At 45.0% G+C, this 15818-nt stretch overlaps 6 protein-coding genes across 6 annotated transcripts; 4 read left to right on the top strand and 2 right to left on the bottom strand.

The window, feature by feature from the left end:
* Positions 1–361: 361 nt before the first annotated feature.
* Positions 362–3286, top strand: LOC128720742 (116 kDa U5 small nuclear ribonucleoprotein component). The gene has a single exon (XM_053814437.1). It carries the CDS (start codon positions 362–364, stop codon positions 3284–3286), a length of 2925 nt encoding a protein of 974 aa, XP_053670412.1.
* Positions 3287–6835: 3549 nt separating this feature from the next.
* Positions 6836–9088, top strand: LOC128722161 (mitochondrial uncoupling protein 2-like). The gene is made up of 3 exons (XM_053816000.1): positions 6836–6976; positions 8145–8415; positions 8499–9088. Exons 1-3 carry the CDS (start codon positions 6836–6838, stop codon positions 9086–9088), a joined length of 1002 nt encoding a protein of 333 aa, XP_053671975.1.
* A 493-nt stretch (positions 9089–9581) lies between these two features.
* Positions 9582–11657, bottom strand: LOC128720728 (uncharacterized). Its single transcript, XM_053814421.1, has 3 exons — positions 11369–11657; positions 11197–11299; positions 9582–11130 (listed from the first exon to the last, which is right to left on the bottom strand). Exons 1-3 carry the CDS (start codon positions 11655–11657, stop codon positions 9582–9584), a joined length of 1941 nt encoding a protein of 646 aa, XP_053670396.1.
* A 295-nt stretch (positions 11658–11952) lies between these two features.
* Positions 11953–13178, top strand: LOC128730183 (zinc finger protein 681-like). Its single transcript, XM_053823215.1, has 3 exons — positions 11953–12066; positions 12143–12930; positions 13007–13178. The coding sequence occupies exons 1-3, from the start codon at positions 11953–11955 to the stop codon at positions 13176–13178; spliced, it is 1074 nt and encodes a 357-aa protein (XP_053679190.1).
* A 164-nt stretch (positions 13179–13342) lies between these two features.
* LOC128720374 (UPF0545 protein C22orf39 homolog) lies at positions 13343–14001 on the top strand. Its single transcript, XM_053814042.1, has 2 exons — positions 13343–13456; positions 13523–14001. The coding sequence occupies exons 1-2, from the start codon at positions 13376–13378 to the stop codon at positions 13916–13918; spliced, it is 477 nt and encodes a 158-aa protein (XP_053670017.1). The 5' UTR covers positions 13343–13375; the 3' UTR covers positions 13919–14001.
* A 199-nt stretch (positions 14002–14200) lies between these two features.
* Positions 14201–15724, bottom strand: LOC128720361 (zinc finger protein 43-like). The gene is made up of 3 exons (XM_053814026.1): positions 15596–15724; positions 14720–15528; positions 14201–14662 (listed from the first exon to the last, which is right to left on the bottom strand). Exons 1-3 carry the CDS (start codon positions 15722–15724, stop codon positions 14428–14430), a joined length of 1173 nt encoding a protein of 390 aa, XP_053670001.1. The 3' UTR covers positions 14201–14427.
* Between the last annotated feature and the right edge of the window lie 94 nt (positions 15725–15818).

Genomic DNA, 15818 nt, shown 5'->3' with positions numbered 1-15818 from the left:
TAAAAGCTGAATTTGTGATGTGACAGATATCGGTGTAAAATTTATGGTATTAATAAAATATGTATACTATTGGAGCATATTGGGTTAGTTAAGAGTTTGATATAGTCATAAAACCCCTATTAGTAGTATAAAATCATGGAAATTTATATGAAATACTGGAATGCAAGTCGGGTATCCCGTGACATTTTGCTGTATAAACCTTGACCACGAGTCAAACGGGAACGCTCCGAAAGTGGAACAGCGCGTTGAAAACATAATAAACAAAAACCACATTGACGAAAGCCGCGCATAAATTGAAGCCCGATTTTCAGTGTGATATTTGTGTTGTTTTACAGTATTTCCATCCAAATTTGTATTCAACATGGATACCGCTTCTTACGACGAGTTCGGCAATTACATCGGACCGGATCTTGAGAGTGACGATGATGACGATCAGAGCATCTATGGCCAACCGGACCAACAGGATGACGAAGAGGAGGAAATGATGGATGACGAACCGGAACCGGAGGAGGAAGAAAAACGGACATCCAAAGCCGTGGTACTGCATGAAGACAAACGCTACTACCCTACGTCCATCGAGGTTTACGGCGAGGAAGTCGAAACAATCGTGCAAGAAGAAGATGCCCAACCCCTGGACAAGCCTCTCATTGAGCCAGTAAAGCGGCTTAAGTTTCAGCTGAAGGCACAGGAGCTCCCCGAAACGACCTACAAGATGGAGTTTCTTTCGGATCTCATGGACACGCCGACACTGATTCGAAATGTAGCTCTTATTGGGCACCTGCATCACGGCAAAACAACGTTTGTCGATTGTTTGGTGCGCCAGACGCACCCCCAGCTGCGTAACATGGAGGAACGCAATCTGCGCTACACGGACACGCTGTTTACCGAGCAAGAACGCGGAGTCAGCATTAAAGCGACCCCTATGACGCTCGTCCTCCCGGACGTTAAGGGAAAGAGCTTTCTACTGAACACGTTCGATACGCCTGGTCATGTAAACTTTTCCGACGAGGTAACCGCCTCAATGAGGCTCTGCGACGGTGTGGTGCTGTTCGTAGACGCCGCCGAGGGCGTGATGCTCAATACGGAGCGGTTGCTTAAGCACGCGATCCAGGAGCGCTTGTCCTTTACGTTGTGCATCAACAAAATTGATCGGCTGATACTGGAATTGAAGCTTCCCCCGCAGGACGCGTACTTCAAGCTGCAGCACATCGTGGACGAAATCAACGGCCTGTTGACGCTGCACGGGGATTCGACTGTGAAACCGGTCTCCCCGGTGCTGGGTAACGTTTGTTTCGCTAGTTCTTTGTACGGCGTATGCTTCACGCTGAAATCTTTCGCCCGGCTCTACGCCGACACATACGAAGGAGTCAACGTCGAAGAATTTTCCAAGCGCTTGTGGGGTGATATGTACTTTCACTCCAAAACGCGCAAGTTCACACGTAAACCGGCACATACGTCTGCTCAGCGGAGCTTTGTGGAGTTTGTGCTCGAACCGCTGTACAAGCTGTTCGCACAAGTCGTTGGCGATGTGGACACGACACTCGTTGATACGCTTGCAGAGCTACAGATTCCAGTGTCGAGCGAAGAGATGAAATGTAACATACGACCGCTTCTGCGGACTGTGTGCAATCGGTTCATAGGTGATTTTTGTGGCTTCGTCCAAATGTGCGTGGATCACATACGTTCTCCTCTTGAGAACGCTCAGACCAAGATTGATCACATCTACACGGGGGTACGCGAGAGTGGCATCTACCAGGATATGTTGCAGTGTGACGCCAACGCCCAGCTAATGGTGCACAGCTCAAAGATGTACCCGACCGAGGACTGTACCTTTTTCCAGGTGCTAGCACGTGTGATGAGTGGCACGTTGCATGCTGGTCAGGAGGTGCGAGTGCTCGGCGAGAACTACACGCTGCAGGACGAAGAAGACAGTCGAGTGCTGCAAGTTGGGCGCCTCTGGATCTACGAAGCGCGGTATAAGATTGAACTGAATCGTGTGCCGGCTGGGAACTGGGTGCTGATCGAAGGTATCGATCAGTGCATCGTAAAGACAGCCACCATCACCGATGTGCAGATGTCCGAGGACGTATTCATCTTCCGGCCGTTGAAATTCAACACGCAGAGTGTGATTAAAATTGCTGTAGAACCAGTGAATCCATCAGAACTGCCAAAAATGCTGGACGGCTTGCGGAAGCTGAACAAATCCTATCCCCTGCTGTCGACCCGTGTGGAAGAGTCGGGTGAACACGTGATTCTAGGAACGGGCGAGCTGTACCTGGACTGTGTGATGCACGATCTGCGCAAGATGTACTCAGAGATCGATATTAAAGTGGCGGACCCAGTGGTGGCATTCTGCGAAAGCGTTGTTGAAACAAGCTCGCTTAAGTGCTTCGCCGAGACACCGAACAAGAAAAACAAAATCACGATGATTGCGGAACCGCTCGAGAAAGGTCTCGCGGAGGACATCGAGAACGAGACTGTTTCGATCGGCTGGAACAAGAAAAAGCTAGGAGAGTTCTTCCAGGTCAACTATCAGTGGGATTTGCTAGCTGCTCGATCGATTTGGGCATTCGGACCAGACACAACTGGTCCTAACATTCTCGTAGACGATACGCTACCGTTCGAAGTAGACAAAACGCTGCTTGGTACGGTGAAAGACTCGATAGTACAAGGCTTTCAGTGGGGAACTCGCGAGGGCCCACTGTGCGAGGAACCAATACGGAATGTAAAATTCAAAATCCTGGATGCGGTAATCGCTCCAGAACCGCTGCATCGCGGTGGAGGTCAAATCATTCCGACGGCACGTCGCGTTGCCTACTCTGCGTTTCTGATGGCAACGCCACGTCTTATGGAACCTTACCTGTTTGTGGAAGTGCAGGCACCAGCTGATTGCGTTTCGTCCGTGTACACCGTCCTGGCACGACGACGTGGACACGTCACCCAGGACGCACCTGTTCCCGGATCGCCGCTTTACATCATTAAAGCGTTCCTACCGGCAATCGATTCGTTCGGATTTGAAACGGATCTGCGTACGCACACCCAGGGACAAGCGTTTTGTTTGTCCGTATTTCACCACTGGCAGATTGTGCCCGGAGATCCGCTAGACAAGAGTATCGTCATCCGCCCGCTGGAACCACAACCAGCCACACATTTGGCGCGTGAGTTTATGATGAAGACACGGCGTCGTAAGGGTCTCTCGGAAGACGTATCAATCAACAAATTCTTCGACGATCCCATGTTGCTCGAACTGGCCCGTCAGGACGTTCTTCTAAACTATCCCATCTAAGTATTCCTTGAAGGTGTGTGCGAGTATGAAATTTCTTGATGTTTAATAAATGTAATGTGAACATCTACTCAAATGTGTTATGCAATGAAACATCCAAAAATGTACAATAAGTTGAATCACTTTTAAAACCTTATGAACCGATCAACTATTCGCGTATCCTGTTATTTGAATTGATAGCTATTTTTGCAGCATCAGCGTGCCATTTATACACTTTTCATTTCTTGTTTACGCCTATGAAATCATGCAAATCATCGCGCAAGTGCGTACTTACGCAAACCCCTCTCTCGCTGCAGGATAAACGAATGGTGAATTGGGCAAATTTAATGGATGCGAAGCGTTTGTTCAACGTCAATCTTATTTTTTTAACGTCCCGCTCACAAGACATCACTCTCCAACGGCGCTGATAGTAAGAAAAAACGGAAAAACAATACACCCCTTAGCGACGATTGTCTTCAGCGTGCAATAAATTTGACCTTCGCAAAAGCATTCAAATTCTGCTCTCGGTATTCCAAGAACTTTCGATCACGGCCTCCAACCACCAGTCCTAGCATATCCGCCCGTCGTCCATTTCTCCGTGATACCGGCTCAATGAAGTGATGATCCTATCGCGACTCCCACACCACCCGGCAACCGGTGGCGTGATTGCTTTCAAGTCAAAACAAACTCGAACCGCTGGGAAAGTCGGGGGCACCGGCCTGCCCTTGTTGCCTGGCCCGTGGCTGTGTTTGTCCGAAATTTGGAGTATCAAAACAAGCGCACGCGTCGCCGATTGGCCAACCCACATTGGACACACCTTTTTTCGGGCCATCGAGGTCTTCATAGTATCACGCCTGATAAGGACGTTCGCAACGAAGAATGGGAACCGACAGGCAGCTCGTGAAACGTTGTTTTCTTGATGTCTTATGTGTATGTGCACCCGAGTTTCAATAAGCTCACATTTTGGGGTCAACCACAACGAGTACACAGTAAGCCGTTGAATTTGTGATGCCCAAACACGTTGCGATGACCGTTGAGGTTTTAATGGTTTTTTGTAGTTCGCAAAGGGCATCTCCATACCACGCAGTTTCATATTTTCACACCACGTGTTTACGATTGATGGTGATTCGCTGAGGAAGATTGGATCACACAATAAGACAAGATAACATTATCCTGACGCACGGTTTTACGATTTCTCGCTTTTGCGTCGAACGATACGTCATCACGTATCAAAGTCAACTTCAATGGCATTCATTTGGTCCATCCAAATTCGCTGTAGCAACATGCTGTGCGAAACTTGGCGCCATCCGCATGGCGGCGTCATGGTTGGATGTAAAAAATCGCACGATCCTGCGGACATAATGTGCGCCATGTTTAACCAATCGGTTAGAGACAGCGCGAACTCCAAAACAGATATCTACCCGAGTTTGCCGACAATTCGACATAAACACGATTGTTAGCGTCAATCGCGCGCAAGCAGCGGACCGAAATGTGCGAATCAGTTGCCAGGCAAGCTTTGATCTAGTTGGTCTCTTCAGTGATGGAGGCGCATGAATCACCAGTAGTACTATTTTTAGCTACTCTTTCCGTTTTATCAACTATCGATGAATCCCACCTGTAGAATTGGCTTGAAACTACATGCTTTGCGAAGGCATCCTCCCACAAGATGCGTGCATGTCTTATCGTTTCTCTGCCGATAGCAACAGACCAAGATGACGAAGATGACACCCTCGTCCTACTGATCAGTGTCCTACCATCTTTTCCCATGAGCCTCTTCATTGCGCCATAATGGGGCCAACGAGCCGAGGAGAGACCGAAGTACGTCTGCGCTTCCGAGCTCATGTGCCACAATATCAGTGGACACCTCCACCACCACTGCAGATGATCGGTGCCGGTGAAGGGTGGGGATGACGACCGGTGCCGATCCGTGCGTGCGTTCCCGCGTCGTGTGTTGGTTGGTTCCAGCGCAATTGGTGGTCGTGCGAGGGTTTCGCGGGCGCGATCGAGCCTATTTATATGACACCGTTACGAGGCTCAGGCTTACTGTGTAGTTTCGGAGGCTCGAGCAAAGGCGAACCATGTGCCGGGCGATCGTGCGCTTTCAGTAAAAGCTCTTCCGTTTACAGCGATCTGGCGAGCGTTGCCAACTGTGAGTGAGGTGCATTTTGTGCTGCAACGGTGCAGTGACACGTGGTGGCAATCGGACCGGAAGTGACAAAGGGCAATTTAACCGTCACCACACCAGGCATTGGCATTTTTTTAGAGCCTTCCCAAAAGAGTGCTTCAGTGCTGTGTGAATACAAAACCGGTGCCTTAACCACTCCGGGCGCTATTGTGTAAGTTCTGCTTTCAGGGTTTCACCATTTGGAAGTGTTTCATAAGTCAGTTTTAAAAGTAGCACCTGCTTTAGAAAGGTGACCCAACGGTGGCCACATGCACCGAGGTCACGGGCAACTGGAAATATGCTTTCAAAGTTGTATGCCAAAGATGAGATCGTGGGTGTGTTTTTAACCTACTAGCAATAATTTGGGTATGTGACGAATACCGCCTAGAAGTTAAATTGGTATTATAGCTTTTTTTTATCAAGAGCAGTCTCCGGTTATATTATCACCAATATCAAAAACGCAATAAATAGCCAAACAGATGCCATTGAAGTCAATCATTCCGCTATCATGCATCATCTGATAACGTCGGTCAAAGTCTCTGATCGTTTATCATAAACCGTTGCGCGATTTGTTTAAAATTATTACCTCGATAATATGAAGAAATAACGCATAATTTAACGACAAAACGCCCGTTAGTGTATACAATGGTATTTAGTAAGAGGACTCTCAGGAACGTCGTGTCGTTACACAAACAAATCAACCAGAGTGGTGTATTAATTTTGCACTTCATCCGGTTTAGCGCCTAATCACGAAACTGGATCCGTGGTAAGATTTTCTGCCAATCGCCGTAAACCAGGAGAAGGCCAGATTTCGCTGTACACTCTGAGCACGATGCATTCCAACGGTTGCTACGGCCATGCTATCTACACGACGACAATGGCTTTATTAGATTGGTGAAGGCAGCAAAAAACGTACAATCGTTACAGAGCCGTGAACGTTGAGGACGAGCCCCCACCGAGCAACAAAGCCAAGACACCGGTTTTTATCAGCTGACCCGATGCGGACGGCAGGAGCGCCTATTAATTGATGATGGGGAATGGCGCGCACGGTGTCAGGCTTTACGCGCCTTTGGCTTTTTCGCCTTGGTGTTGTCAAGGCTATTTTTGTTTTCGTAGCACGGGATAATGGCCGTGCGAGGGAGAGTGATGCGATCCACGCATCTCTACTTCTTTGTCGTAACGCTAGCTATCTGCGAGCTAGTGATCAATGATCGGTTACTAGCGGAAAACGCGGGTTTGTGCCCTACAAACGTCTTGGTTCGAATATTTGATTAGAGTGTAAATATATGATTGATGGTAAATCTACGCTAGTGGTGCTAATCTTGCGTGATAAATATCGCCCCTCCATTCCAGGATACATCCTGTTGAGAGACAAATTAACGACCGGAAAATCCTCGTAACACATCATCATGAGCTTTCAACGACGCACTTCAGAGAAGACGACGGAGCTGACGGCATCCGTGCCGGTGAAGCTGCTGACGGCCGGAACCGCGGCTTGCTTTGCAGATTTCATTACCTTCCCATTGGACACAGCCAAAGTACGACTACAGGTAAGCATCCTGAGCCTTCATGCGATCTGTCGATCGTATTCTGTACAGCCACCTGCCGTAGGACGACCGCAGACTACCGAGGCTGTCTGGTTCGTGGAGGTGCTTTTCGATCCGACCGTCGCCTTCGGTGTGGTCTAGTGAGCATTTTGCTTCCTATTTTGCACTCGCTTTAGCGAATCCGTGGTCGGTCTTGAGCCGTTGACACGCATGATTGCGTTTGAACGAAACGCAAGGACGGTGGATAGGATGCAAGCCGCTATCGATGGGGTTGCCCCATTCCCTCTCCGATGCTCTTAGCCCGCGGCCGTCCAAGTCGCAGTTCCGCGTGTGTGCGACGGTTTGAACGGTCCAACGGGCTCAAGCCACTGACCAGATCATAATGAGCCTAACCGTGTCGAGAGCGCCCTCGAGAGGCGAACGAATGCCGTCGATGAAACGCGCGCCCGGTTAGCTGGTACAAAGTTCAAACTGAGTCGCGTTTTTTTTCTCCGTTGTGTCTGATGAATGCCACCAGGGATGGAATCAAGCATACCCTCTCGTATGTATGTAAGCTTTAATATGATCAACGGTAGCCCTAGTTCAGAGACGAATGATGCAGCAGCATCATCGCTAGTAGGAAGTAGGACGTTGGTCGTAGGACTTTGAACTAGAGATCCGCCTCGATGTCGCTGTCCTTCACCGAGCGAGCTCTCTAACGAGTTACGCAACAAAATACGCATTTCAAATTTGTGATCCGTTAAAGAAATTTGACAATTTACGGCCGCACACACAAATTTGGACCTTGATGAGGGATTTTTTTTATAAATTCATCACAAGTTCGGAACATAATACACATGATCCATCTGGAAACTAGACGACACTTAAAGAGCGATATCGGTTAACACGCATGACTAATTTGTCCTTTATGTAAAATCTTTGTAAAGGGAAATGAACAAACGGGAAACCCTCCCTTTATTAGCAATTTTTGTGTTATTATACGGCAAAAGATGAAAAAAAAACATTAACGGTATGAGGCTACCAATGATCCACGATGTAATATGAAAAAAAAATCGTTTGCGTGAGCTACAACATGCTTTGGTAGATTTCCCATTCTAATGAAAGCGTTTTACTTTAGTGAAACCGCTTCCGATTGCGTGCTTCTAATAATTGCAATTTTTCACAATTTCAGATTCAAGGCGAACAGCCCGTTCGAACAGTCGCCATGGCACCGGCCATCAACACAACGGCTTCGCTCAAACTGAATCCGATACCCGTTCCGGCGACACAACACGTGCAGTACCGCGGGCTAGTGGGTACGATTACAACCATCACTAGACAGGAAGGCTTCCGGACACTGTACAACGGCCTGTCTGCTGGCTTGCAGCGCCAACTGTGCTTCTGTTCCATCCGCCTTGGACTGTACGATACGGTGAAAACGTTTTATGGTTCCCTGCTTAAAGGTAGGTTGTGGTGTATATATGAAAGCGAGACCTTCAGCAATTGTTACAATGCTAACGTGGATTTTGGAAAAATCAATTAACAGAAAACGAAGCTGGACTTCAGATTGGAACCCGAATCTTGGCCGGCCTGACAACGGGCGGTGCCGCCGTTATGATTGCACAGCCGACGGATGTAGTAAAAGTGCGCTTCCAGGCCGCAACCCGCTCGTCTACCGGTCGTCGGTACGCTTCCACACTGCAAGCCTACCGGACGATTCACCGGGAGGAAGGAGTGCGTGGCCTGTGGAAGGGAGCGATTCCCAACGTGGGACGAAATGCCATCGTCAACGTAGCAGAGATTGTATGCTACGACGTGGTGAAGGATTGCCTGCTGCTCTACGCCCACATGCCAAACGACATCCGATGTCACTTTTCGGCAGCCGTCGTCGCGGGACTAGCGGCCACAATTGTCGCCTCACCGGTCGATGTGGTCAAAACCCGCTACATGAACTCACCTCGAGGCCAGTACCGCGGAGCGCTCGATTGTGCCATCCGGATGGGTGCCAAGGAAGGTGTGGCGGCGTTCTACAAAGGCTTTGTGCCGTCCTTCGCTCGACTTGTCTCGTGGAACGTGGTGATGTGGATCAGCTACGAGCAGCTAAAGATGGCTATTTTCAAGCAAAGTGAAAACTAACCCCCAAAGCGTTCATGACGATCCTTCATCCTTCTCCCATATCAGTGCATTTGCAATCTAGGATTGTATGTAGCGTAACGAAATTGTTACTTTTTTAACATGGATAGATTTTAATTCATTTTATGTATGAAAGCGGTATGACTGCGACGCGGTGTGACATAGTCAGAACGACAGTAAAAGAAATTCATCGATCAAGGATCGATTATGTCCAGATGGAGTAAAACAAACATGATGGACAGTCTGTAGGGTCCGTGCTTTTGCATTACGAATGTGATAAAAACGATATGTTTGTGTCAGTACTGATCAAAAGTGTAATTGTGTACTAAGAATAAAATAAGCTTAAATAAGGACAATCACTGCTATTTTAGAATCAAAAAGACTATTACCACTATAGAATATTTATGTTCTTCATGAAACACTAGCGTGATATACCCAACGATACTTCTGAATAGTCAAAATTATGCTCATTGTATGTTAAAAAATGCTTATAATTCTACAACATTTTCCTTAGTTGACTACAGTTTTCCTTGATGATTTTATCCAACAATATAGCACCGCGTTCTTCGTTCATCTCGTACGTCGCCATTACGATTGGTAAATTTTCAGAATCTCCGGGTTCAGCGGGGTAAACTATTCGCCAAAAGCACTTAATTTCCTGCAACAACTCCGTAAAATCGTGCAAAATTGAATCGAGCAGTCGCAACACTCCTTCTTTATCTATTTTGCGCATTTGCATCAAATCTGCCGCTTCATGTTTCACCATTTTTGCGACCACGTTATCATGTAACCGTACTGAGTTGAGTACATCAGAATGGTCCGTTAACTGAAGGCTTAGGTGCCACTGCTGCTTACGGATACGTGGCTGATCGTTAACACCACTTACTTCGCAATATACCAAAAAAGTCGAACCAGCACGACTTTGGTCTGAAAGGGCCAAGATTTGTTCGATCGTTGCCAAGTTTACTCCATCTATACAGAAAGCGTAGTCGGAACAAAGTATGTTGGGCTTGGATAAAGCGTTGTTAGTGACAATTTTCTGAATACAGTCCATGCTATCATCAAACAAAGTTGAGACATTGAAATTGTTGAACGTTTTACTGGTCGAAGGCTGAGGAACCATAGATTCCTTGGAGACTGTTGATGTACAACCACTGCGGAAGGATGGTAAAGCTGATGTTGTGCTGGAGGTTTTCGTATCTTTTAAAGGCGGAGATATATATTCATCCATCATCCGAATTTTCTTCACTTTCGGAGATTCTAAGGTACTTGATTTTCCATCTGGTGGATTTTTTGGAAATGCGTCATGAAGTTCACTTCTTATTTCATCTTCCAACGTATTTAACATATCTATATCATCTTCCATCGGTTCATAAAATGACGGTTTCGGACGAGTTTGAATAGAGATGGATTTGGCGCTAACCGGTGACGATTGGGAATGTCTGGTAGAGGTCACCTGATGGTTCATAATTTCCGACACATTCGCTGCGTCCACCAGCTGCACGATGTCGTGTTCGTCATCGTCATCCATGAGTGTACTAATTGCAGCCACTTGTTCGGGTTTGCTCGACCCTAAGCGTACATCCGGTTGACTTCCTTCCACCATATCCAAATCAATTCCCAAGAGCAACGAATCGTCAACGTCTTCTTCGTCCACTACCTGTGATTTCCTCTGATACTCCTTTGCGACGCTGTGCGTGTTCATCGGAATCGATTCTATGGCTTTATAATTTGGACGATTTTTTATCTCGGACACTTCTACTTCCTCATAATCTAGTTTTGGATTGGGGTTAGCTGGTCTGTTTAAAACGCGTAGGAGAACATTTTCATAGGCATTCGTTATCAGCAGAACGTCAACTTCTCCACCCAGCACCCGCACATTTTTCGATTCTAAAAAGATAACATTATTGACGCAACGCAATGGTCCGGTTAGTTGCAATTTCAACCCAGGCAGCAATTGGGTGTATAAGCAGCTAATCGGACTGTGCTCCAGAGCCACGACGGTTTGTTTTCCGTCGGTCAGCATAAGTTTTAACATTCGACGCCTATAACAAATAACAATCTTATAATGATTCTAACTTATCACAGTACACATTACTATGTGAGTATACTTTTTAACGTTGGGTGCTTGATTCCGCCTCATCTGGACCTCATCGTCCGCTTCGTCCAGCTTTTTATCATACAAATTCCTCCATTGCTCATACGCTGGTTCGGCTGTAATCAAGAATTTAGTTAACGGCTAATTACATCAGACAATGATTCTATGTTAATTGAAAGTCTTACAAATATCAATCATGTACTGCATCTGCAGAGGAAATGATCCGCTGAGAGTGTGCTGCTCCACTTTCTTGTCAAAGTCAGGAGGCAGCACAGGAATGCCAATATTGGTCAGGTCGGCTAACAGCCATTGGCTGTATGCAAATTGGAACAAGTTTTCGTTCGAGATCTTCGGATTTTCTTGCAGGCTGAAGAGCACGCATCCGGACAACCACTCGTCAAGGACTTTGATGTTGAACTCGTGCTGCAAACGCAACTTTATCATCTTAACACGGTTATTTTCCATCTCAACCATTATGCTGAGTTGTAATATAGCAAATTTAAATCACATTACAAGTTCACAACTGGAGAAAACAGTTTTACAAAGACGAAAACGGACAACTGCTTCGGAAATTACGATGTTTACTTGCCGATACAAAGTTTATTTACATTACGAGCTGTCAAAAAGCCCGCTTTCATTAGCCTAACCTAACGTTGTCAAATCAAGAATGCATAAAAGCGTAAACAAATCAAAGCGCGTAAACAAAATAAAGAAAGTTATGTGTTACTTGATAGCATCTGGTATTTGCTAAAGAAGTTTAGTAGATATCATGGCAAATTTGAACGTTTGCCGGTTATGCTTAACAGAAACAGAAGACATTTTGATAGAGCTAACGAAAGATGACGCTACAGTTCAAACGATATTCACATTAACATCATTGCAGGTAAAATCGGTTGATTCGAGCCCATTTCCCACTAAAATCTTAGTTACATTCAAAGCATTTATTCTAATTCGGTTAGTTACTTCCCCCGGACGCAATCAATCCTGTGTTTATATGTACTGATTGCCAATCTTTGCTGGAGCAGTTTGCGGAGTTTCGCAGCGCTTGTCTGAAAAATGATGAATTATATCACAAGCTGGAGGCTGTAAAACTGGAAGTAATAACTCTAGACGAAGCACAGGCACTAGACCCACTCTATGATGAAGAAATTACATTAGAAAATGAAAAAAATATTTTGGTCGAAGAAGTTATTACAGAAGAACAAACGGAGATTCAATCGCCTTCGAAGGATGCACACACTAGAACATTAAAAAGGAAAAAGTCCAAACCTATCTCAACGAAAAAAAGATCCGTAAGCAAAACTGAGAATACGGCTGTACACAGCTCGGAAAAGCAGCGTTCTACATCTAGCGGCAATCGACTTGTACCGTGCGTGCAATGTGGCAAAATGATAGTACGATCTAACATGAAAAAGCATCTGGATACACACAATCCAACTCCTCCGAAAATGTTTTGCTCACATTGCGGCAAAAGCTTCAAAGATGTTCATTTGTTGAATATGCATGTGAATGGGAATCACACATTTGAAAAGAAATATGATTGTAAAGTATGTGGCAAGGTGTACTTTCGATCGAATTCGTTACGAGAGCATGTACTTGCGAATCATTCTACCGAAAAGCGGTATGAGTGTGGGATGTGTAGCATGAAGTTTTCAAACTACGCGAAGAAAAATTACCACTTCATTAAGATGCATACAGTAGCCAAGCCGTTTAATTGCCAGTTTTGCGATAAAGCTTTTAAAATGAAGTACGTACTCTACACGGGAGGATAGTTAGTCAAGATGGTAAAATATTGATTAATTTTAAATTTTCTACATTTACAGAAGCGACTTGACTCTTCACACTAGAACGCATACGGGAGAAAAACCGTTTTCTTGCGATATTTGTGGGAAAAGATTCAACAAAAGCTATAATGTCGTTATTCATAAAAAATCTCATCAAAATAATAAGGCAATCGTGTCCCAAAAGACAACTAAAGCAGAGGTTGGCGAATAATAAATAAATTTGGAAAAACATTCAAATCAGTTCCAGATGTTTAAAGGATTGAGAACTGCATCAGATGCATTATAAACCGCTATGTAGTGATACATTAGCGAAGAGTGAAACTACCCCGCTTGCATGTGGATTTAGTTGTCAAATGATATAAACAACGGTGATATGATGTTTAGAAATTTTACAAACAGAATTTAAGCATGTCCACCGTATATGAAGCTGCGGCTGCTATTAAGCCAAAATCTCATGACGAAGAGGAAGTAGTAAAAAACCTCTGGTCGGTAAGTGGACATGATTTTCATTCATGAAAACGTTCCGATATATCCAACACTCTAACGCCTTTGTAGATCCGACCCTGTTACTTATATAATGAAGAATACGAAGATTGCACGAGCATTAAAGCGCGGTTTCATCAGTACTTCATTCACGGCGAATCAGTAGATTGTAACCAATGGAAGCGTGACTTCGACAACTGTGCACGATTTCAAAACAATTCCATGGACACCAAAAGCGCATTGGAGCTGATCCATAGCGAGCAAAGGCGACGCGAAGAACGGATGAGAGCGCACTACAGCAATAATGTGTGGACTAAGCGGAAGGGACCGCCGGAGGATTGGGCTAAGCCACTTCCAGAGGCTATGCAAAAGGAATACGAATGCTCCTTCCTAGCTTCAAAAGCCAAAGAACTTCGCGGTGGACTTGAGCATCCGGAAGCGGAGACGTCTTCCTGCTCTATTATGTGACCGATTTAATGAGGTATTTTTTTAAAACATGTCGTAAAGAAGCTTGCATTACCTATATTGCACGCGTTAAGTTTAGACATTTTTAAGGAGAAAATAAAACTGTATTTCGCGAAATGAAAATAATAACCAAGTTTAAATAATTATGGTATAATTTAATTTACTTTTACGAAGTAACGACGACATAAAATACCATCACTTCATTTCAATGTAGACCTATCAAGCCTTCACCGTCCACGTGGGCGGTCTGAACAGGCGTAACAGATGCAGATCGTTCTAATGGCACGCCCAACCCACCGGGGCCTGTCAAATTTTAGTGCGATGGACACTAGTGGGGTTATCGTAAAATTCATTGAGGTCCCACTTATTACAGACTCAATATAGGTGAAGTTTCGAAGGACTTTAAAAGTCCCATCAGCTTATCTGTAGATCACCCAGTCGTAGATTTGAAGTTGCATTTGTTAACAATTTAATTTAATCCTATATAAATATTGTGCATTCACATTTTTATCCTAAATTGCAGTTTTATCTTCCAGCTGTAAGGGTTTAGATTCAAAAACAAGTGGTACAGGGTTTTCCGGTGGTACCATACTGTCCGATGGTATCCTTCCTTCGGCTGCCAAAACGTTGCGGTGTGATTTTTTATGTATCACGACGTTGTAGCTTTTGTTAAACGCTTTACCACAGATGTCACACTTAAAGGGTTTTTCTCCGGTGTGCTTCCGGATGTGCAACGTGAGATCACCTCTGAAATAGAAAGTAAGGTTTACGTCTACGCAAGAGAAGGTGAAGTAATATACATACTTAAACTTAAATGCCCAATCACAGTAAGTACAAGCAAATGGTTTAGCTGTTGTATGTTCCTTCTTGTAATGATGCCATCGTTGCGCCCAACTGGTAAATGCCATCCCGCATTCGCTACACTCGTACTTCTTATCGTTAGTGTGCTTTGAAAGCTGATGATCCTTCAACGACGTTGGTCGAAGATATACTTTGCCACAGGTTTCGCAGGGATATTTCTTTTCCAGAGTATGGTTACTATTAATGTGCAGCTGCATGCGCCTGGGGTCTTTGAATGCCTTGCCACAATACGAACAAAACACCTTGGGCCGATCTGGATCGTGCGTTAACTGGTGTTGGTTGATGTTGTTACGTGCAATCATTTTACCGCACTGCGCGCAGGGCAGTTTATTGTTTGTCTTATCCGACTCAGGCTTTGTCACACGACTACGTTTCTTACGAACACTCTTTGATTTCGCGGATGATGCACTGTCTCTGAAGTCTATTTTCAACGATGTCGGTGGTTCATACGGATCATTGTTAGCTTCATTTTGTTCTACCGTTTCTACAAGACACTCTTCAATGAAAGGCCCTTCATCATCGAAACATGTGGATTCTGATTTAGCAGTTGCTACTTTGTTTACGTCATCGCAAGGCTTGCCTATATCGGACGGCAACAACTTGGAATAACCGGCATCATCTGTTTTTACGGAAAACTTGCTTCGGAATATACTATCGTTTATAATGCAGCGCTCGCGAAAGTACTGACACTTTTGCAATGATTCCTTACATTCCACACATAGGAAATATTGGTATGCTTCATTCACGATCACCTGGAACATGCGAAGGAATCGAAGGAATGCATATTTTGATAACAGGATGGATGTTTGAGACACTCACCTCGAGAGATGTTATTGCACGAATTATTTCTAGTATCTCGGCATCGTCATTCAGAACAATCATGGATTCGCGACAGTTCCCTAGTTCTTCTGTTAAGCAAAGACGACAAATACGTTCAATGTCGCTCATCGTAAATAAATTAAAAATAATATCTTGATTGTTGTACACTGGCTTCTATTTGTCTAGAAGTGTTGTTTACTTTTCTCCACATTTGACGCTAAAA

This window comes from Anopheles nili, chromosome 2, assembly GCF_943737925.1.
Source record: "Anopheles nili chromosome 2, idAnoNiliSN_F5_01, whole genome shotgun sequence".
Classification (NCBI taxonomy): Eukaryota; Metazoa; Arthropoda; class Insecta; order Diptera; family Culicidae; genus Anopheles; species Anopheles nili.
This window is presented reverse-complemented; position numbering and strand designations above follow the sequence as displayed.

Coding starts and splice junctions, on each gene's coding strand:
- LOC128720742 (XM_053814437.1), top strand. CDS start 362: ATGGATACCGCTTCTTACGACGAGTTCGGCAATTACATCGGACCGGAT.
- LOC128722161 (XM_053816000.1), top strand. CDS start 6,836: ATGAGCTTTCAACGACGCACTTCAGAGAAGACGACGGAGCTGACGGCA. Junction 6,977..8,144: donor CAGCCAAAGTACGACTACAG/GTAAGCATCCTG, acceptor TCACAATTTCAG/ATTCAAGGCGAACAGCCCGT. Junction 8,416..8,498: donor TTATGGTTCCCTGCTTAAAG/GTAGGTTGTGGT, acceptor ATCAATTAACAG/AAAACGAAGCTGGACTTCAG.
- LOC128720728 (XM_053814421.1), bottom strand. CDS start 11,657: ATGGTTGAGATGGAAAATAACCGTGTTAAGATGATAAAGTTGCGTTTG. Junction 11,300..11,368: donor GCAGTACATGATTGATATTT/GTAAGACTTTCA, acceptor TCTTGATTACAG/CCGAACCAGCGTATGAGCAA. Junction 11,131..11,196: donor CAAGCACCCAACGTTAAAAA/GTATACTCACAT, acceptor TATTTGTTATAG/GCGTCGAATGTTAAAACTTA.
- LOC128730183 (XM_053823215.1), top strand. CDS start 11,953: ATGGCAAATTTGAACGTTTGCCGGTTATGCTTAACAGAAACAGAAGAC. Junction 12,067..12,142: donor TCACATTAACATCATTGCAG/GTAAAATCGGTT, acceptor TAATTCGGTTAG/TTACTTCCCCCGGACGCAAT. Junction 12,931..13,006: donor GATAAAGCTTTTAAAATGAA/GTACGTACTCTA, acceptor CTACATTTACAG/AAGCGACTTGACTCTTCACA.
- LOC128720374 (XM_053814042.1), top strand. CDS start 13,376: ATGTCCACCGTATATGAAGCTGCGGCTGCTATTAAGCCAAAATCTCAT. Junction 13,457..13,522: donor TAGTAAAAAACCTCTGGTCG/GTAAGTGGACAT, acceptor ACGCCTTTGTAG/ATCCGACCCTGTTACTTATA.
- LOC128720361 (XM_053814026.1), bottom strand. CDS start 15,724: ATGAGCGACATTGAACGTATTTGTCGTCTTTGCTTAACAGAAGAACTA. Junction 15,529..15,595: donor GTGCAATAACATCTCTCGAG/GTGAGTGTCTCA, acceptor CGCATGTTCCAG/GTGATCGTGAATGAAGCATA. Junction 14,663..14,719: donor GATTGGGCATTTAAGTTTAA/GTATGTATATTA, acceptor TTTCTATTTCAG/AGGTGATCTCACGTTGCACA.